General features: G+C 41.6%; 1 protein-coding gene across 1 annotated transcript in view; it reads right to left on the bottom strand.

Annotated features, from left to right (window-relative positions):
• The window catches only part of LOC141949405 (vascular endothelial growth factor receptor kdr-like), a 142,034-nt gene that overhangs the window by 34,982 nt on the left and 84,670 nt on the right, over positions 1-22,382 (bottom strand). The window contains exons 12-18 of the mRNA XM_074882941.1: positions 14,902-15,010; positions 7,587-7,880; positions 5,318-5,464; positions 3,503-3,628; positions 3,285-3,391; positions 1,926-2,061; positions 497-601 (exon numbers count right to left, since the gene is read on the bottom strand). Coding sequence (XP_074739042.1) covers positions 497-601; positions 1,926-2,061; positions 3,285-3,391; positions 3,503-3,628; positions 5,318-5,464; positions 7,587-7,880; positions 14,902-15,010 — 1,024 coding nt within the window. The remainder of the gene's footprint in view (positions 1-496; positions 602-1,925; positions 2,062-3,284; positions 3,392-3,502; positions 3,629-5,317; positions 5,465-7,586; positions 7,881-14,901; positions 15,011-22,382) is intronic.

The raw sequence follows: 22,382 nt of genomic DNA, 5'->3' as shown, positions 1-22,382 counted from the left end.
AGGCTTTGTATGTAAATATAATATTAAAGAATAGTCTCCAAGTTCCCCTCTTCCCCACCATTGAATGGTAAAAGCTTTCCTTAATTTTAATAATTGCAAGCAAGTTGTCTCTAATTCACTCCCTTGGCATTGCTTTTTTTTCAACCCCTTGAACTGTTCTACATCTGGAAAGGCTGTGATCGAAGGCTTAGATCCAATTTCAGAATATCTAATGTAATTACATTCTGTAATCTGTTTCCCTCCTAACCCCACAGACCTGGAAGCTGCTGTTTCCCTCCTTTAGGAATACAAGACTTAATCAGCAGCACAGCATGGAGCCCGCTTGTCATTTCCTACATGTTAACATCCACTGTATAATGACTAATTGCTCCCACATGACAAACCCACTCCCTTCTGAACACAATGAACTTGGGACTGGTTTGGAGCTGAGAACTGGAAACCTCATTGCCCACAGGTTCCCTGAGGAGTCTTGTGAGAATCTCAGAGGGATATGTACCTTTAAGCATTTTTACGGCAACTGTTTTGCAGGTTGAAGATTTATCAATGCCAAAAGCAGACGCCTCCACCACCTTCCCAAAAGCACCATGACCCAGTGTTTTACCTAGAGAAGCAAGAGTCAAGAATGAGCCAAAGGGGACTTACGACAGTCTGCATCAGATAAGAGGGAAACATGCATTCTCAGCTATGCAAGAAATACAAGACTCCAGTGCCCAGGCACAACGTAGATGTAGACCGATAGTCAACAGAAGCCTGTATCACATATTTGCAGTATATGGGTATAAATGGTATGATTTATATCCATATGACTTTAATGCAATACAGTATGTGACAGAACAGAGTAGAATAAATAAATCTGCATTCAGCTGAAGACAAGGCTGAATACATATATATGGCTTAAGGGTAAAAACTTTACATACAGTTGTCCTGAAGCCTAGAAAAGTCAGAGTTTGGGTTAAGCATAGAATTGTGGAACCCTGATGTCTCATGAATCACAGTCATGGAGATAGCCAGCTAAGGCACTCAGGCAGTCAGAACCTTTTAACCCTTCAGTTATTGACATTTATTTGATTTAAAAGCTATACTAAACGGAGTTTAAGATTATAGTCTTTCTTTATTTTCCCTTTCCCTTGAGTTTTCATGCCTCTATTACCTAGTGTGCCCTGAGGGCTCTGACCCACAATGCATCAGAGTGCACTGGGCATTATTGTCTGGCTTTTTTGGTTCTGCTAGTTTGACCCCATGTCCCACCATCATCTCATTTTTTGTTATTTTTGTCTGTCTTCCTCCTTCTTCCATGCCTTCCAGTTAAAGCACCAAGAGCATACACAAATACAGATATATTCCCTACACTCATCATTGCACACAGATGTTACGGTTTCTCTATGCAAACACAACCTGCTTTTTACATTTTCTGACTCCATCATCCAGTGAGCTGAGCTGTTGAATGAAATTTGGTTAATTTTTTCATGAAAGCTCTTTACAACTCAATTCTAAGTTCAAATGATTGATAAGGAATTGATTATTTGCTAGTTTTCTTCAAGATAAAATTCAGTGAAAGACTGTCACCTTTCAGATTGACTTCTCTTTCCCTTTTCTATGGGTGTGAAACCATACTTTTGGCAGGGACCATACCTGGAGATACTTTTCTTCCCTGTAAAGAGTTTGGCTTCATTTCTCCAAGAAAGAAAAACAGGTGGTAGCTATTTTGAGAGAGATAACATCTTTGCTTTGCTTACCAAATCCTTTGTTTCACCTCCCATTAAGGATGATCCCGAATTCTGTGACTCGCTGCCAGTTCTCCCCAAGCATGGTAATACACTGGCACTAAATGACAGGCTGCTTCTTAGGTTATACAACACATCCACTGAAACTGAGGAGCATTAGAAATCACCATTCTTTACAGCATTAATACCCAAACCACTCACCCAGCCGCAGTCTGTCTCTTGGGAACTCCCATTTACTGCTGTCATAGGGAAGACGGTCACACTGCTCGTCAAGAGGCATTTCCTCTGGATCCATTATAATTGACAGGTATCCTGTTTTAATATCTGTGGCATCAGGCTGAAAACAGGGTGTGGAGAAATTATTCACAGTATTTACCCTGCAATTCCAATGGGAGAGAGCTGTCGTCTAAAGACTGAGTGCTGGCTGGGGAGTTCCCTGAATTCCAGACTTAGCTCTGAAATTTATTCTGAACCATGAGTACATGACTTCAGCTTCCTGCCTCTCTTTTCTTTATATCTGAGAAATAAATGTTTATGTATGCCTGCCACTCATGAGTGTTGGGAAGAGTCACTGATTAATGTTGGTAAACACTCTGAGGACACAAAATCTATCAGTGTCTTCTACCTATACCTATTAAAGGAAAACAGTGCTTTTCTATGGGAACTCCACGAGCTGCACTTCCTGGTGCGCTATGGAGCATTTTGGTATTTTCATAGTGTTTTGTTTTGCAGGCTTGATTCTCCAAAGTTATCCACTTCATGGCTATTGCTTATTATAATTTAAAATTAAAGCTGGTGAAAACTGCTACTTCTAATGCTGCTCAGTGAGAAACTGTGATTTGGTGGGTCCTGTGAGCAGACTTGCATGGGTGTAAACTGTAATAGGAAATTCACTGTTGTCCACAACTCTGTTAAACTGAGGTCAAGGAGGAAAACAATAATTACTGTTTTTTCAATAGCAGGGCAAATTTAGGGATCAGCACTGGAACTGTAGTTTGGTGAGCTTCAGAGCAGAGAGCTGTGGTTGCCTTTTTGTTTACTGTTTGCTTTAGGAAAAACAGACCTAAATTCCTTGGAACTTTACTGACACTTTACTTTTTTGAGTCACAAAAAGGAGATGAAAGAACAGCCAGACCTGGAGACAAAATAATCTGTGTGGTTTGAGCTTATTTCTAGAGCAAACATCCTAGGATCTTTCTTAAAACAGGGCCCCCTTTAATACCTGTGTTTCAGAGAAATCGTATTGGACAAGTGCTGAAATCAAGCCGTCATTTTAGGTGATTTAGGATTTTTTTTTTTGTTTCCTAATCTTGCAAGCCAGTTTGATTCATAGAGGGAGGCGTTTGATTTTATGGTACCATGGAAGTGGATAGAAAAAGTGCACAAGTGCAAGTGATCTCTTGAGAAGTCAAAGGACTATCAGCAGAAATCTTGGACTGAAATTTTATAGAAATATTTTGCACACTTTTGTACCATCTGTCCCAAACATTCGGGCCCTAAACTCTGATACCACACATAAACTGGGCCCAGACCCTCTGAGCAATATTGAAGCTCTCTTACTTTTCTCAGTTTCCGAATGAATAGGGTCAGAAGAAGCCAGAAGAGGGTAGCGGCTAGACCAGTGCAGACCAAAATGATAACTTCAATGTTGGATTTCTCCTCAAAACCTGTAGATTAAATGTACAACCCAATTTTAAATGTAGCCAAAGTCCGTGACTGAACAATAGTTCTCCTCAGTCCAACACAATATATGCATTTCGCCTTGGCTTGGACCTCACCTTGTATTTTAATGAAGGCTGATGTGCTGTCTTGGCCCATGTCGTTGGATGCTTTGCATTCATAGAGCCCTTCATCATCCTTTTTCACTCGCTCAATGACCAGGGTATTATTCTCCATGGAAATTCCTGTTGTAAGGGATTTTGGTTAATTTTATCACAATAACCTACCTGCCTACAAGTGCTTTTAGGAGACAGAGAACTGAAAGTCAGCTCCCATCCATGCAGGCCTGGTATGCACTGTTGTTAGGAGACAGTTTTTAATACTGTGCTCTTCATTGTGGTCTGACAACAACCTTTCCCTGACATTTTTTTCTCCTCAATACTTGTGTAAATTGCTTGGGGATCATTTAACCAACAGCAAATGTGGCTGTTAATTTATTATGAGCAGACAGAGCCTGCGAAAACTTCTATGGAAGTTAGTGAAGTGATGGGAAGATATGTTTTCTGATAGCAATAAGATACACTGGGAAAAAAGAGAACTCAGTGAAATTATTGGAGAAAGCTGATGCCTTGGAGGCTGTGGGAAGTGATGGGAGTTCCAACATGTGGAACATGGAAATCAGGTTATGCACATCCCTGGAAAAATCACTGTGTGGAGCAATCCTGGATTCACAGGCAGCTGGGGACTAGAGGTGGAGCAGGAAGGAGGTTGCCTAGATATGATCTATGTGAGGCTTTTCTACATTTAATTTTCCTGATTAATTTTCCAAATTTAATTTTTCCTGATTTGTGGCACAAAACTGAGAGCTCATGTGTTTCACTAAGGATATGTTTGGGGCAGAAATAGGGAAACAGGTCAGGCTTTGAATGCAAAAGGGAAGGACATTCTGAGTTTCTGGGTGTTCTGCCTATGAATCCTGTTGTTAACAAGAGTACTGCACATAACTTGCCATGCACTGTGCTGAAATATTTACCCTGAGGTGTTTTTTCCAAATAGTTTATTTATGTTTCCACTGGTTGGATGATTTACATGCTTGTCCCTCTAGAATTATTTATAAATTTTCAGTAGCTATAAAGAGTTTCTCTCAGAACAGTCTGATCTGAATTATGGATGATCCTAGATTTCCTACCTAGTTCAAGATGCAAAATTAAAGTCACAGGACTAGCTACTGACATGGGATTCTCCGTGATTTATAGGAGATCTCACAACAGAGAGCAGAGAAGGAATTCCAGGCTCAGGTAAGGGAGCTCATGTTCCCTGCCCATGGTAGCACTGTACCTGTACCAGTTGATCTGAGACCACATTCTCATTATTATGTTGTGGGAGATAAAGAAAGAATGTGTAATATGCCATGGCATGCCCTGGACCTGACTGTTAGGTGACTGCCCACAATTTGCTGCAATATATTCTGGTCAGGCCCCAAGGATATCTGACAGTTCAGGTGTGTGTTTTCAGACCCACCTGACAAGCAGGTACACTCTCTGTCTCAGTTTTGTACACAAACTCTTGTCTCACACAGATTGAACAGCAGCACTCTGTACTCCTCGATTTACTAATGCTATGCTAATGTATGCAGACTATCTGCTTGACTCTGCAGACACAAACACTGCCACATGCGGAAGGCAAGCTGCATAAGGCATTGCATTGCAACCGGTTGGCAGCTTTGAACTCAGAGTCCAAGCTGGAGACTATTGCAGTGGTGTGATGTATTTGGATTTGTGTGTTTGTTTCCTGCGGTCGTGTATACCATCCTGACTCAGCCATGCTTGCAGTAGCTGTGAAGTTGTATGTCTTACGTTTGTGGTGAACCTGCAAGTCCATTATCCTGTGTTACGTACAATACTGCAGCATGCTCGGGAAGCAAGTACACTCACCTGATGCTGCTGAAATTGGGTAGCCATTCTTCCTCCATGTAATCTGAGGTTCTGGTGTTCCACTGACTTTGCACTCCAGAATGATCTTGCCACTGATGTTAACCTCCAGATCTGTGAGGTTTTGTATCACGTACGGTGCTGCCTTTGCTACAGTCACAAAGGAAAACAGTACACAGTAAGATTTCAGAAGGCACCTCCCTCAGCTCTGCAATCTTCTCTCTTTTGGCCACCTGCATGGCCTCTCTGGGCTGGAAATGGCAAACATTTGGTTGATGAGTGGTAGCAAAAATCCCCCAAAAGATTGTGGGAGGAGCGGGTGAGGTTTTTTGGCTTATTTTCAAACTGACTAAGCTTAGATTCTGCTTCAACTCAAACCTCCCTGAGTTTCTCATCCTCTAAAGAAAACAGAGGACAGTGAGTGGGTAGAGAAAATGCAGAGTGAATACAAAAAAAGAAAGGAGGAAGCAAAGAGGAAACAGTTCTAAGGATTTTGTGTCCTCCATCATGAGTGCAGTTATCTACTTACTACAAAACATGTTAATCTCCACTTTATGTTCATTTATAAAAGGTACAGGAAAGCAACAAATAAAATCACAAGCACAGCATAAAAAATAAATGAAACCCACAATAAGGACTGTAGCTGGTGGGTGTTAGACCTTGTTTGTATAGGGAAAGGAGGGCTGGTTTGGAGGGGCATTGCCATGCATGTTCTCCAGAAGAATTGCCTCTGACCATGCCAGGCCAATAACAGACCCCAGTAATTTTCAGAAGAATGTGATCAAGATTCCTGTTCTCCCATGGATGTATTCCCAGTTTAGCTGTGTTTTTCCCATAGCCATAATGTGTAGGTGTCTGTGTAGGTGGAAATTTGACTAAATGGATAAAAGTATCTGCCAGGGGAGAGAAAAGTGAATTTCCTCAATGTAGAGTGCAGAGAAAGCCCAGTGCCTCCATGTCAGATGATGCTGACAGGTGGCTCTGGTACTGGCTGTGGGGACAAGCCAAACCACTAGCACTCTGTAATACCAGGGTGAGATTCTTTCCCTTCCTCCGCACTTCAGGAAGAGGCAGGTGCTCATGACATTTCTTAAAATAAATCACCTCCCACTCAGGTATCAGAGCTGTGCTAGCCACAGCTGTGGTGTGGGTGAGCATTTTCTTCTTGCTGTGTGTGCCTGCATGGAGGGGGAAGGGCCTCTGAGAGTGTGGTTGCCTGCATGGGGTAGGAGACTTAAACAAGGATGAGGCCAGCGCTTCACGGCTTGTTTTTTACCAAAGTGACAAGTGCTTATGGCAGCATAGCTGTCCCTTCAGTGTCTCATTAGCAATGAATGTAAGTGGAGAAGCCAATCTGAAAATCACTGTCTAATTCGGCTTCTGAAGGACTCTGTCTTCTGCACCCTAACTTGCTGCTGTTTATTGCAATTCTACTCCATTTCTGTGCTTTGGGTTTTTCTTCATGGGCTAATAAATTTGCCCGTTCCAGCAGCACTTTTTCTTCTGAGAAGGCTTAGAGCTGATCACTCACTTTCTTCACTGTGAAGCAGAAGAGACTTCACTAATTTTCAGTGAGTTTCCACTGTCCTGCCCTTTATATTCGCATAGCCAAAGAAACCAGGCTTCTGGATCTGTAGTGTTGCTATTTTTATGAAAATAAAGAGTTGGGGAATTGGGTATAAGTAAGAAAATACTGTTATTACAACAAAGTGCATCCCACTTACCCAGAATAAATGGTACATGTCACTTGATTATACACGTGACCATGTTATGCACTTAATCACTTTTGTGATTACACCTGCTGCGTCCAAATCTATTTAGGTATCTATATCATCCTAGCAGCTGTAAGTGGGCAGAGTTTTCTACCAAAGTCATATAGATCTGGGGTGACAATCCCAAATGATAAGAGTTGTGCTGTTAGTAACATGGTGGGTGGCGCCTTTTCTCCTCAGTCAACACTATATCTGCACCCAGCATGGCGTTAGGAAGATAAAATGCAGCTGAAATCACCTTTATGTGCAAGGCAAATATTTTATACAAAACTAGCAGTGGCTGGATGAGTAATATGTATGGCTAGGTGTCAATCTGCATACAGCAATGCAAAAAAACCCTCAAACCAGAGCACAAAGTCTATATTAGGATGGTCCCTAAGAAATGCTGGGCACCTTCTGCTTTGAAAGACTTCAAAGGGAGCAGCCAGATGCACAGCATTTCTGCTCCAGCAGCAGAACGACAGCATGTCCCACTGCCATTTTCCGTTGGCAGGACCTACCTCTGACAAGGAGCCGAGTGTGCTGTTCTAGTGTGTCGGTGCTGTTGTGCTGGTTCTGGGCTCTGCACTTGTAGAGGCCACTCTGTTCCTTTGTGACATTAGTAATGACCAGTGTCAAAGAAATGGAATAGTTGTCAGTTTTCTTGATCACTGAGTCACTGAGAGCCACCCCTGAGGAGGGGTAATGCCAGGCCAGGTGATTGTAGATGTACTTGGAGGCCCGGCAGGTCAGCTGGACGTCATTCCCCACGATGGTTGTGACTTGTGGCTCTGTTTGCAACCCAAACGGCACATCTAGGAGGAAGAGAAAACATGTCTGCAATTAAGTCACAACTGAGAAGATCTTTGGCTGTCCGTCTGCAACTTGATGGTCAAATTTCAAAGACCAGCCATAATGGAATGAGCCAGTTTTAATGAGACCCACATTTGCATGTGTAAACAGGCACTAGTGCTTGTGAATTAAGTAAGTGAATGTACCTCTCATGTCCCAGTGCTGGCCTGTGGGAGCCCATCCCTCGGTATTCTAATTCCATTTTCAAGTAATGAACTGAAAGTTTGTTAATAGAAGTAGTTAATGGACTAAGAGTTTAATCAAGAGATATTTCTATTCAGGTAGACAAATGTGTTCGTGAGCACTTATCTTTCTATCTGCAATCAATGGTTGAAAGCATAATTGCATAAGAATAAAGAAACCTATTCCCATTTCTCAGAAGTAACACTGTCTTTCTTCACAACAGAACAATCTTCCTAATTCTCTCTTATTTCAGCTATGCCAATATTTATTTTCATCACATGTGTCTTGGTGGATATTTACTTGATCACTGAATGGATTAACTGATCTAATGATGTGTAAGTCCTTGAGGCCTTTATATTTAGCAGAGAAATACTTTGAGGCGTGAATCCAATCTATCCATAGAAGAGTAAGCTGTTTCTTGCTACATTTCTAGTAACTTTTCACTCCAGAAAAAAAAATCAATTTTCCTGAAGTGGTGAACTGAATCCATTTGAAGACAAGAAAAAATGTTTCTGAGTAAAATACCAGAGTCTGGCCTACAGACACATTCCTATTACTGCATTAGCCGCCAGAGACCTACAATTAAATTGTGTCTGAAAGATATTATTTTCCCTTTTTATTCTGTTAGTTTCAGTGATCTATCCATCCAGTAGACTTGAGTGAAAGTGCACTGATAACCACAGTGACCTGGAATTATTATTCTGTTTGTTAGGTCAGGATTATCAAGCAGCTGAGAGTCACGAGGAACCCCTTATAAATTTTACCAGGTGCAGTATGGGGATGGGACACTTTGGGAGGACTTGCTCTGGATTACCTTCTGAACATGAACAGTGTTTGCAATAAATCTGGTAGATTGTTGCTACAGTACCAAGCTGTTAGTAAGATGCTTTCTCAAGCGAGGATGAAATGGATGGTACTTTGAGAAGGACAGAAGTTAAAGGGGAGCAAGTTTGCATTGCACTTGCAATCTGACAAATTCCACATGGGAGCTGGAATTTGGCCAGGGGCTCATACTGCAAACTCGTGCAAAAAGTTCTGCCGAAGCTATAGTTAGGCATAAATATCGAGGCTATTGAAATAACCAATCTGCCTTATAAGAAACCATATATTATATAAAATAGAGAGCCCTGAAGGAGCTTTCAGATATGATTAAACATCTCTCTTCTTCACAAGTCATCTGGAATAGAACCAATAAACTTTGTTTCATGGTTTTTAAAGACTGGTATCAATGTTTTACAAAAGAGCCAAAAAGAGAAGAGACCCCTCAGGCCACAACTGTGGAAATTGCTTTTTTTCTTTTCTTTCCTTTTCAAAAAATTTCAGTTTACTTTATGCAGTGTTTTGTTAGGCTCAGTTGTTCTATTTCTTGCTTAGTGCTAGCTGTACACTCAAACTGACTTGTGTAATACATCCATTCTTCACATCTGATGTCCTGTGGTTCCAGCATGTCAGGATGATGTCTATCAAAAAGGGGGGAAAGTCTGAGGCCAGCAGAACTTCTCTAAACAGGAAGAATTAAGGTCCAGTGAAAACACTGGGATGTGGCATAACAACATCTCAGCATCTCTCCTGAAACTGTCAAACCAAAATAGGGAAAAAGTGCCCTCTTAACTTGTGTTTTTCTTAGTTTCTCTTCTAAGCATTTGCTATTTGCTCCAGCAAGAGTTATAGTACTAAGGTAGATGGATCTTCAGTTAGACTCAGTTCTTTAAAATGCTCAAAGGTCTGGGAGACCTCCTGAGATCCCCTCTATCCTGAATTATCCTTTGATCCTAAGTGCTAGGTCTCAGTGACAGTATAAAGGGATCCCAGGTAAAGTGATGAGCTAGGAGTTTGATCACATTACCCAGGGTAGAACACAGTGAACCCCTGCAAATCAGCGGGGCAAGCTAAATCTTGGCCTTAAGTGGTTAGGCTGGCAGCCCCATTTACCCTTGCTTCTGCCTCTCAGGAGAATTTCTTCTTACAACTTGCAGCCCCTTTTATTTTGCAGGGTGAGTTTCCCTGAATGGCTGTGGGAGAAAGCCCACCCCAGGGGAAATACTGCATCTCCTGGGATAAGGCACTGGCTTGTGTATGGCAGTGACAGCATGGGCTGGAGCACCCAGAGATCTTAGACATTTTGGTGCAGATTCCCAATGAATTTGATGTGTTAATTTCCAAGCCCTCAATTGTGAAGGATGCTTGATAGTTTTGCCTTGCTGCTGGACTTCACCAGTGTTAGGTGAATCTTAATGTTCTGGGAGCTGAGGGCTGGCTTGTTTTTCTTATGGTTTCTTCTACTAACATTTTTTATTTAGCATTTTGAATATTTTTAGCTGGAACCTGTGCTATTCTCTTCTATCTTGTTAGCCTTTCAAGAAGCTCTTTCAGCTCCAATAGAATATTCATTGATTTTCATTACAGTGGAAGGAAAGGGAGAGGGAAAAAAAAAAGTCTTTCTTGCTCTCCTCTCTCTTTTCTCCTCCTACCTGGATTATCTGGGGAGTAACTGCAGCTTTGAGAGCACATTATAAGTCAGTTCATCTCTCAGACTACTTTGCTTACACAATCTTGAACCTGAGCAGTCATTAACTTCCTCTCTCTGAACAGATACACTGTTTTATAAGACTCCTAATAAGTTGGCTAAAAGAATGCACCATGGGGCCTTTTCTCTTTTATCAGCAGTCACCAAACATTTGTCTTTCATATTGTATTACAGTGTAGTAGCCGTGAATTTTACTCTCAACTGTGCAGGATTCCATGGCAAAATAGGGAAATGAGCCATTGGGGGAAGGTAAAAAGTCAGCATAAATCAAAAGAAAGTCTGGCTCCATTTGTATTTACAAGGAATTAATTGGTTTTAATTTCCTGTGCTTTGCACAATAATCTGTGTAATTCAAAACTTCTGCTTTTTCCCAAATTCCATCCCTGTGCCTGTCAGGGTGGGGGGGGATGCCATCAGGCATATGCATGTAGGGAGAGTGAGAGAAAGAAAGGGTGAGCCCTACCATCTGAAACAGCACAGAGCTTTTCATAAATCCTGTAAACATGTCAGGAATAAGCAAATTGAGAGTGGCAAGCAGTTGTAGAAGAGCCCAGTTCATACATTGTTCTAGTATCTGATAGTAGATTTTTATCTCATGTTTGAAATATAATATTTTATTACTGGTAGAAATCTTTAACTTAGTTTTTCTGTGTTTTTGCAATCAGATAAGCCCTTGAAAAAGGGCTTTTGTTATAATTTGTTATTCTTATCATAATTCAGAGGTTTCATATGGGTGGGATCGCATTTTGTTGTATGTAGTACAATCATACAAAGGCTAGAATTTGATTTACTGTGGACGTACAGTAATATATAGTTGCCCTTTCCAAGGTGCAGAGCAGAGATTAGAAGGTAAATAACACTTGTTCATGACAGCGAATACCTCCAGGAGACATCAGGTCAGCTTTTCACTGCACTAGGAAGGTTGCAGCCTGCCTTGACTGTCCTTTGGTGCATAACCAGTGGTGGGCAATGACATGAGACAGTTCTGAGCATCTGATGTCTCACCCACATTGCCTCTGTCCATGACAAAATAGTCATCTGACTTAAATGGGAACACAGCTGTCAAAACTGTGGTAGACAAGATAGGCAGGAGACAGATTCTGTTTCTGCAAGAAACAGTAAAAAGGATTTACACCAAATAAAAATACTGGAATAAGAGTTAGGCCAGGGTATGATGGATAACATGGATAACAAATGCTACTGCATTGTTATGGGAGTTTCTGCTGCCATGAACAGATTTAGGAGAGCTTCAGTGGGACATTGACAGTCAGGACATCTGGAGAAAGAGCTCAGAGAGGGCTGTCACTGAATGCTAAGATTTCTCATCACATTGGACCCCTTATATGGTTTGGTTTCAATGTGACCTCCAAACCCTGTTGACCCTTCACTGAAATGAATTCTGCTGGCAAAGAAATGATTTAAAAATAGATACCAGTACTATTTCTAGTGTCTGTGGGAGTTTTTGTGGGGGCTGTGCAGTGGAAGAACAGAATGGCTGTTGACATTATTCCATTGGGATAAATACATTTTTTCTGAAATTAATATGGTGGTGATGAAAACAGCAGACTGAAGTAAGGCATGTCTCCAGAAAGCAGGTGTGCAGCCCAGACAACACCTGATGAAGTTTCCTGGTAACACTCTGCCATGTCCTGACAAAACATTTCAACCCTAACCTAGTGGAACAGGTTTTTGAGGGAAGAAGAGAGTTTAGCCTCTGTATCATCTTCAGATTTCTTACCAGGGAGAAGTTAATTAAGCTCAATTCAGCCAAAATGTTTGAAAGCAGCTCAGGATCCACCACCTTGTTTGTTGACAGGAGGTAGTGGGAGATCAGGTCTTTAAAATCAACAAATTGCTGAATTGATTGTGGAATCCCACAACTAGCAGCTGTTTTGCAGAGAACAGCGCACTGTGAAGTGCTGTGAATATTTGCTAGATGTCCTAAAGGCCCACATATTGCTTGTGAGCTCTCAGTCTCTAACTCAGCCTTTATCTCAGCTTTTAGTTTCAATCTGCATAAAATTAATCAGTTTAGCAATTGCAAAGTGGCCTGCTTAGAGCTTTATGCTTTTGGACTTCCCCTGTTTGGTACCTCACAAACTGTCCCTGAACGTCCCTCCAACACTGAGACTAGAGGCACCTCCTGGTGACAGTAACCTGGCAGCTGCTTCACCTCCTCCAAGTGCCCCCAGTAGAAGACAGTGCTTTTTTTTCACCTGTGAAGCAGACCTTCAGCAGCAGCTCTTATAGCAGCCTGACCACTTGTTGTAGTAATATGCATTACTCAGCAGAGGAGTGTCACGTAAAGAAACCCAGCAGCAGGTCACTCTGCTGCTATTTTACCACTGCAACATGACCTACTTTAGGATCAGGATGGCCGCATTTAGAAAGTTTTCGTTTCTTTCTAATCCATAAACACCACTATTTTTAAACAGCACTTATAAAAGTCAGTCATGCTCGTTCAGTATCTGCCTCTTCCCCAGAATGGCACAGACTCACAGTCTTTTCTTCACAGACAAGAATGTAACTGTCTTGCCAAGCCCTATTCACCTCCTGGTCTGTTTTGGTGGAAACATTTCCACCATAACCGCTGTCAGTAATTTTGTCCAGTGATTCATTTCCTTCACAATTGAAATTGCATGATTAAAACATTTGTGTCTCAAATTTGTGTCTCGCAAAGCATTGCTAGATTGATTGTAAAATTAAAAATCTGAAATATTAGCTCACTGCGGGGGAAAAAACCCGACATAACTTTATTATTAAAATAAAACGTAGTTGTGAAAGGTGCGTGGATTGATTCTAACCCTTTGAGTCTGACCTTCAGCTAGTTGCTTATTTAGTTGCTGCAGTGTTGGTTTTAGTCACCAAGTATTACAAAGTACTGTGAATAGCTTGGGAACATACGGCTTTGAGAAACCCATCCAAACATAATAGCTGGCAGAATTCAGAGCAGAAACAAACCCACATGAAGACTCAACACTTGGAAGTGGTGAAGTGTAAAATCAATAGCTGGTTTTCAGCCTGCCTTGGGCATCTTGAGGACCTCTGATGTCTGAGCTGTATCTCCCAAAAGTGTACCTTGAAGAGCTTTTTCCTAAGTAAATAAAAGGGCTTTGGAAAATATCTTTTGGAGGCTTAAACCCTCTTCTGTCTTGATAAGGCATTGGGGTAGCACAAAGAAGCTGTAAATGGAGGTGGAACCTTTCCCCCCCATACAGCACCAGCTTCATTATCATTGGATGACATTTTTCATATTAGTACTTCTGTGTAAGAAGAATGGTAACAATGTTTAGTGAGCCCTTTCTTGGTTAGCCTGATTTGAAATGTGCTGAATTACTTATGAGCAATAGAGTCAAACAACACAGGATGCAAGAGAGGCAGAGGAGTGCAGAACACTGCCACAAGTGAGCTTTGCCCTCAGAACTTGCTTCATGGGGAAGAAACCAAGTAGTAAGAATCAGACATTTACCTTCCAGGATGCTTCTGAACTCTTTGTTCTAAAAATTGTTATTTTGATGCAAATTCTACCAGCCAACATCCACTCATCCAGAAAGCAAGTACAGAAATGCTTCAGTTTGTTCTAGTTAAGCACTTGAACAAGGCTGTCCCTGGACTCTTCTCTTTTTTCAAACTCCCATCTTTCCTAAAAGCATTATGTAGGTCTTGATCTCACTACTAAAGAATTTCTGTGTTGAAAGGTTAAGCAGATATTTGTTTGGATTTGTGTTCTTTGGAGAAATAGCATGTCCACCTCCTCCCCCGTTAAAGGGCACTGGAAAGGCTAATTGCTCGGGCAGGGATCCAATGTCACAACAACTCCCAGTGATATCAGCCCTGGATTAGGTCTGAATACTGGCCTTGCTCACCTTTGCTATGTCTGCTGACTTAATTGGAGACCAACCATTCTCCTGAGTCAGGGAGAAGCTTCAGACCTTTGGAAGACTACAAAGGACTCAGCTTTTGCTAGAGGTTTCATGAGGACAGCACTCAAATGTCATGAGTGTTACTTTAAGACACAGGCAGCTAGATTCAGGGCCTGCATCTGCAGCTTGAAGAGGGCAAAAGGGACAGCAGGTCCGGTGCTGGACATGTCAGACTCAGCTGTGCACTGACGCAGGACCCAACTTTGCATGTGGTGAAGAGCCTGGGACTGTGTGATTGGGAGTACAGGGATTCTCAGAAGTTCTAACAAGCACTCACCAGCCATATAAAACTTTAAGGTAAATCAGATCATGAGCATCTAGTTTTTGTGTAGTGTCTCTTGTGTTGTTTACCTGAGACGTAGAACTCAATGCTCCTCTCTTCTTTGCTGATCTTGTTTGAAGCCACACAGTAATAGATTCCTGATGCACTGCTGTTTTCCACAGTTAGCGTGCTCACAATCTGCCAAACAAAGAAGTAAAGGCTTTCAGTGTAGTGTAGGCTTAGCAGAGAGGCTTGAGAGTAGTGGGTAAGTATATATTTTATGGTAGAAAAACAGTTGACAAAGGAGCTTCTAGTAAGGAGTGAAGCTCACAAACAGACAAGTGCTTTTATTAGGGTTTTGGTCTCTTCTCTCCTCATTCCTAAACCTTCCCCTTCCTTTCTTCGTGTCTCCCCCATGAAAAACAGGGTTTCCCTCTGACACACTGCTAAGGTCTTTGTGTGACATCAGCAAAAAGCTAAAGTGAAGGACCTGGAAGATTCATCTAAAACACTGGAAATGAAGCCCCACATCCACCTATTTTCTTTTCTGCTTTTCAGTTATGGTTTCTGTGGGTAACAGGACACCCACATTTGCATGGGAAGCAGATCATTCATATGGATGTGGTGTAAAGAACATTGCAGGACTTTGCTTTGCTTTGCCTTGCTATAACCCCAGAGAAGGGAGGGAGCGATGTGGCCCCTTTGGGCCCCAGCTCACTCTTACAAATTGTGCTTGGAAACCCCTTGATTCCATAATCCTTCCTCAGAGCCTTACCAGAACTTGTGCAGTAAGTAAGGAAGCTTTGGAGAAGCTGTCTGTTCTAAGAGACTTGGCAAATGCAGAAAGAAAGGGAGGATCATGAAGGAGAAGGAAGGAACAGTTGTCCTGAGCTTCACCACATAGAAAAAGGAAGTCGTTCAGTTACTCATGGGGCTGAACTCAAACACATGCTTAAGAACTTGTGTCCCTAAATCCTAAGCCCCTGCTTCTGTATAGGGCCTTCTTAATGAGGAGCCAGCCATATGGCACTCCCCTGTCCCAGTCAGGATGCAACATCACAGGCTCATGGAGGGCCTTCCACAGGTCATGGCTTTAATTATTTCTAGTGCTTCCTTTGGGTTGCTAGCAAACAGCAGGGTCTAACCCACCAAGACAGAGATGTTCTTGCAAGATTACTTTGCTTCCCCTGCAGCCATTCACCTGAGGAACTCTGAGCCCTCACATTTGGAACAAATATCACTTTCTTTGCCGTCCTCTCTAAGGACTTTGAGAATGAAAACTTGTAACACCCTCTGGCCCTTTGTCCTTATCTCCAGAGAGCACTTTGAAGTGCACAAAAGCATCTCTGGACTTTCTTTTTAATATCCTAAACTAAACTCACACAAGACATTCCTTTACTCCTCATAAAGCTGCACCATGAATGTGTCTGTAGCTGTGCGGGATGTATTGTCAGAGAGTTATTTAAGATTTTCTGAGCTTTGGCACTTTAAATCCTGTAGGGAAATGAGTTTCAAAGGTTTTGATCCCATGTGCATTTTACATTCTGATGGGGAACATTTTCAGCAGGATAAAGGATAAGTGGAAAAGTTTCTACTTTTCATGGGCACCAAACACAGAAATTAACCAAGAGTAAGAACAAACCAAATTTAGGGGTGAAAACAGGAGACCAGTAAAACTCAGCTCCCTCTGGTGTCCACCAAAGAAAGAGCTGTGCAGTTCTGATTTATTTATGATGTGAAAATAGCTCTAACTTGGATTTAAAATCACCCAGAGAAGCAGTCTGCTCCTCCTCCTTTTTCTATTACTGTAGAAGTGGGCCTAATTCCACAGGTTATTAACAAGCACATGTTCAGAGCACTACCCCTGACTTTAAGCAGTAGACACTGCCTTTTGAATTACTGCTGAATCAGGACTAAGATCTTTCTTCTCATGATCTTAGAATTTTATATTTGGGAATAGAAAAAGCCAATACAAATATATGTGCTGAGAACAGAAGGGGATAAATTTGGACAGCTATTTAACAGCTATTAGTCTTGCTAAGTGACAGCTGTAGAAGGGAAGTTGAGGATAATACTGTGCAGCCAGTTAAAATCATAAAGGGGAATGTAATGATCCCTTCTGGAATATGTCCAAAGTGTTAGGGGTGACACTGTAGCTCTTCTAAAAACTGATGCAATGCCTCAAGCTGCATTTGGTGGCCCAGAGGTAAACACACACATATGCTCATGGACACACAGATAATAATGCCTCTAACTTCATAACTCAAGAAAAGTCTGACATGGTAGTGGGGGGAAAAAAAAGAGCAAATAGCTATACTGAGACCTCATCTTAGCTAATCTCAATTCTGTCTAGATGTGAGGGTGAAAAAGTTGTTAAAATGATGGTGGGATATAATCTGAGGACAAATTCTTGGGAAAAATTTACTGAGGAAAAGAGAGAAAGTAATTTTCTTGTTCGTATGCTCAAAATCACTGTTATGCACTTGGATAACCAGTTTGCTACACACCTGAGCACAAGAGCTAATGCGCTTTACTGTCTTGTCTTAGAACTAGCACCTCCCAGGGTCCTCCAAATTGTGACTTCTAAAGCAACAGCATCCAGCAGAGAAATATATGTGATTTCAAAACTGGAAATGAAGGCTTTTGAGTAATTTTCATGCAATAAAATGAATCCCTTGAAATAATTATGCATCAGCCTTTCACTCTAGCTGTGTGCTCCCAGGTAAATCCCTGAGACTGGGAGTCCAATTATCTTTCCAGCATCTTAAATAAAGTTCTCAGTTGCCAAACTAACTTAATTCTGGTTTAGTCCTCAACTGAGTGATGCTTTGTAACACTAACATGCTGTACCAAAGGGCATCCAAATCCTCCTTCACTCTATAAGACCACATAGTTTTGTCTTTTACCAAAAAGAACCTGAAAGAAAAATTTAGGTAAGCCAGCAGTGGTATCCACTTTTTGATGTATCTGTAGGCCAAAGATATCCCCTTGAAATCAGTCAAGGAGCTCCCATTGAAAAGTAAGCCATATTAACCCAAGTGTTAAACCCCATAGTATTCACAATGCTGATGTGTTGGCAGTTGTTCATCACCTGTCACTGTAGGCAACCCAAGTTGAACAAACTTGAAAATTTGAAAATTTGAAATTTGTCTGTACTAGGTCATAGTGGCAGGTAGGGGTAAAGATTTTGTTCTTCTAAATGCCATTCCTATACTTTCAATGCAGCCATTTCAAGGAAAGTCTGTAAAAAGAAGTTGAATGAGAAAATGGTTTGAACTCAAGTAACCAAACATAGGAATCTTTACCCTTTATTAACAGTGAGAACTGTTAGCAGACTTCTCTCTCTGTCAGTGGAGTGGCACAGTCCCCACATTTGGGGACCTTTGGTATAGAGTGGAAAAATTTCTGAGGGGATAATCTACTTTGTGTGCTTAGTCCATGCACCTGACAAAGTATTTTCCATTCCTGGAATCAGAGCCAGGATAGAAAAGTTTGAGATGTTGGCATTTGCTGCATCTAGACTCATGAAATCACAGAAAGACCTGAGGTGCATGGGACCACTGGTGGTCTCCTGTCCTACCTCTTACTCAAAGCAGGGCTCACATCAAAGCTGTTTCTCGTGCCTTCTACTCAGAAAACTCTGCTCCCAGACAGAGCACAGCACTTTCTGCAAAGCCTAAATAATGATGCTGATATGAAATCTGCAATTGCCTTGAAACATTGTCTCTCTTCAGTGAAATTACTATTCATGAACTCTTTACAGCCTGGAAATCTGCATCTTTTAGTTTATCCTCCACTCCATATCCTAGTCAAGAGCAGTTCAGACTAAATGACACGTTAACCCTTGCCAAGGTAGTCCAGCCACAAGTGGTAAGCACAAACTATGTGGCTGTTCAGTCCCTAGCTTCTGTGCAGACTATGTTGGAACCAATGGTAATTAATAACAAATTATTGGCATGTAATGTCTAGACATCTTCCTAGTGGGGACTGGACTGAGATCCTGTGAGTTCACTGCATACCAAACACCAAACATCCTTTGGACTGGTTTTGATTGCCTGTGTTAAATTTGGAAGTAAAGGGCTCCATTTCCTATTACTTAACCTAAAGGCCACCCAGTACTGTGAGGCCAAAGAAGGGATTATTAGCTAATAAATAATTACTATAAAAGAATAAACTAAGTTTAAAACTCAATAAGAAAAGAAATAAAATGACTGATCTCTGAAGAACAGCTATGACAAGTAAATAGACATTGCTGCTGGGAAAATTCATAATGGAATAGCTCAATAAAGTCCATATGTCTTGCACTGTAATGTTCCTGAACTGATAAAAACAAGCTATTTTAGAAGCAGCCAAATAACATTCCACAGCCATATACCATGAGTGTTTTGAGACATCTTGTAGTAAGGACAGAGCAGCAAGACCTTTTTTTAAGCTGGAGCCAGCATGAATTAATATATCTTGTTATTCCTTGCTTTCTCTTTTCTTTGTCTAATCCCTCCTTCCAATGGCTTTAGTTAACAATTCTTCTCTCTTTCACTTCGTTAGCTATATGTGGGCGAGGATGAGGAGTAGAAAAAGTGGGTGGAAAACTTCTCAGCTGTCTAACTCTAGCGGAGCCAAGGTGGAGGTGGCTAGAGGGAGATGAAATTATAGGAACTTCACCAGAGACCCCAAAAAAAATTATTCATCTAGCTCCCAATCCATCTACTTGAATGGCACAGAATGACACTTATTTTTATAGCCTGACAATTCTGATCCATGATCTTAGTTCATTCATTCAAAACATGTTAAAGGATGGACTGAGGACAAGTGACAAGAGAAGTCTGTAAGTTGACTGAGAGCTTCTAGGGTTTTCTCTCATCTCTGGCAGTGGGCGCTTCTCTCCCTGTAAAATGAGAACAATCATTGCCTTCCTCACAGAGTATGGCAGAGCTGATGGTAGTACCGTGTGATCAGGAAAGGTGCTGGACAGGACAGGGAACTGGGGAAAACCAGAGGTTTGAGGTGCCTCTGGAGGAACCAGTATACGTTTCTAGTATCTATGGGCTAATCACTCTCTGGCCCTTGGGCAGGTGGACAGGTGCTTGCTAGTCATAAGCAATTACCACCCTCATGCTTTTTCCTTGCACTCAGTGATTGCAGCTAATGAATTGAAGAGGGCAGGGAAGGCAGAGGGCCATTTCTTATGTCCCTGCTGCTAGCCAGGATCTCTCTCAAAAACCTGTCAAGGACACTGTAGTATTCCATGTGCTTAGGTAGTGCCTGAAACACCTGGGCTAGTCTCCCAGAGAGGGGATATTTTGTTCAGAAACCCAGCTGCCTGACTGTTCATCTTCCCCTGCCAGAGACTGCAGTAACAAAGCTCACTGAAATGGGCACCCACACAGGGTGACAGATGTAAACAGCCCGAGTTGCTCACATACTTTTCATCAGATGCATCCCAGTACTCTAATGTAGTCTTTTTGTTCCTCCAAGAGGTTTAAACCTGGCATTTTGGGGTCAATTTTCTTGAGTGGTTATGAATTTCACTAGTAAAAGAGATGTATGAAACATCTACATGGCCAGGCCACACTCTCACATACACATGAAAGGGAGAAAAGAGATGAAAAGAACCCCTGGTGAGGACTGAATTATGTATGGAACTTGCTGTCCTTTTCTGCTATGTCCTGTTCTCCCAAGCTCAGACCAGTATGTTCAGTTTACTAACAGGAAAGAAAATAAAATAGCAACCTAGCTCCTTGCAACTTGAAGAGGAAATTCAGGCAATTCATGCAATCATGGGTGTTTCACCTGGTGTTAAAAAGCAATCTTGAGATCTACACAGTAGTTTAAATCAGAAAGTGAAAAGTTCAATATTGACTCAAAACCACTGGGAGAATTAAACTAGCACGATGCAATTGCCTCAACCACTGTTTCACCAAAACTTCAGTGAAGTACATCGTAATGTTAATGATAACTACGTGCTTTTTTTAGGAATGAGACTCAGCCTTTAGAAGACAGAAGGGGGTGAAATTCACTTCTCTACCTGTGGAAAAATAATGGAATAATCATTATGATGAAGATGACGAGACCTCAATTTTACATGCCACTTTTGTCAAATAGATGTCTAAAGTTCTTGATGTGATCAAAGATCAAAGATTAAAGATCACATCAAGAATCAGTGGTCTGCTGGAAAAATGCTTGCTTGCTGCCCTGCGAGGTAGCTTTTGAGCAAGATTCTGGACCTGGTAATTTCTGGGAGTTTGTTCTCATATTCTTAGCAGCTCTAAAAAGTTAATGCATTTTTTTCATATGTCGCTGAACCAGCATGTATTGTTACAGTTCTTCCAGGGTAAACTCTAGGGATGCTGAGAAATCTTAGAGACTAGGTAAATACCACCTTCTGCTCTGAGACTCCAGCTATCATTGGACAGGCTCAAATCACACAGGAAAAATAACCAATCTCAGCTAATCCCAGCTTCATAACACAGTCAATAAAAGCTATGCTCAGTCAGACTCCAACATCTTTATTATATCATCTGGCTAGTCAATGCAGATGAATTACTTGCTAGGACATGGTGGGAATGGATTGGGCTGTTTCCTGTCTATTCCATTTCTGGTGGGAATAACGACTGATAAAAACCAAGGAAAAGTCTGAAGGCTGTGAGTTTTCATCAGTGTCTTTTTTTGAATTATATTCTATTATCTAAAGCCTCCACTTAACACAGATAGCCTTGGACTTCAGAAAGGAGGAAGGAGAGGAATTGTCTGCTGATGTAAGAAGGGAGGCAAAGTGCTGAAACCTGAGATTCATAAAATCTAGTTTTATTAATTTGAATAAATCTTAATCAAGACATAAAAATTATTAGGAAACACCTCAGAATGTGTTTTCAACCAGTGGATCAGCAGTAGATGAAAATAATGAATATACTATAAATTGTAAAATTATGTAACGTGTAAAGAAGTACCGTTATGAAACTTTAATAATGAAATATGTAAAAGCTTAAGTTAAAGGGCTGTGGGCTGAGCTTTTGAACACATCTAAAAAATTAACACTTCAGGATGCTTGGGAGTGCAGGGCAGAGTGAGGAGCAGCCTCCGGGCTGTTTGTGGTACTCAAGGTGTGAGCAGCAGCAAAGCTCTTTGGGAAGAAGAGGAGTCCTTCTGAGGACTGTGTGGGGTCCTTGTACTGAGGTTCCCCTATGGTCCTCATTTCCACTAAGCATCTCCCCAGTTATGCCTCCCTTCTCCTAGCACTCTAGTGTCCACTAAGTTCTACAAGCAGGAAACTCAGGCACATGGTGCTGTCAGGACTGACCTCTGGGTAGGTGCTCTGGTGTCCTCTGTGGGCACAGAGCACTATTTCTCCTCTGATTGCTGGACCTGGAGATTGGTGCACCTTTTCTTTCTGGAAAAACTAGGTGATAGGGGAAAGCTGAGGTGTCCCTAATCATGCACCAACATAGACTGAGGATGTGTTTGGTGTGCCCCACTGGATCCAGGAGCTCTGTGGCATTTCTAAACCACTTCATTCAGAGACTGCAGCTAAATCCCATCTTAAGTGCACTAGCAGACTTAAATTTCACCCAGA

The sequence above is a fragment of the Strix uralensis genome, chromosome 13 (assembly GCF_047716275.1).
Source record: "Strix uralensis isolate ZFMK-TIS-50842 chromosome 13, bStrUra1, whole genome shotgun sequence".
Classification (NCBI taxonomy): Eukaryota; Metazoa; Chordata; class Aves; order Strigiformes; family Strigidae; genus Strix; species Strix uralensis.
Note: the sequence above shows the minus strand (reverse complement) of the source record. Positions and strands in the feature narration are given on the sequence as shown.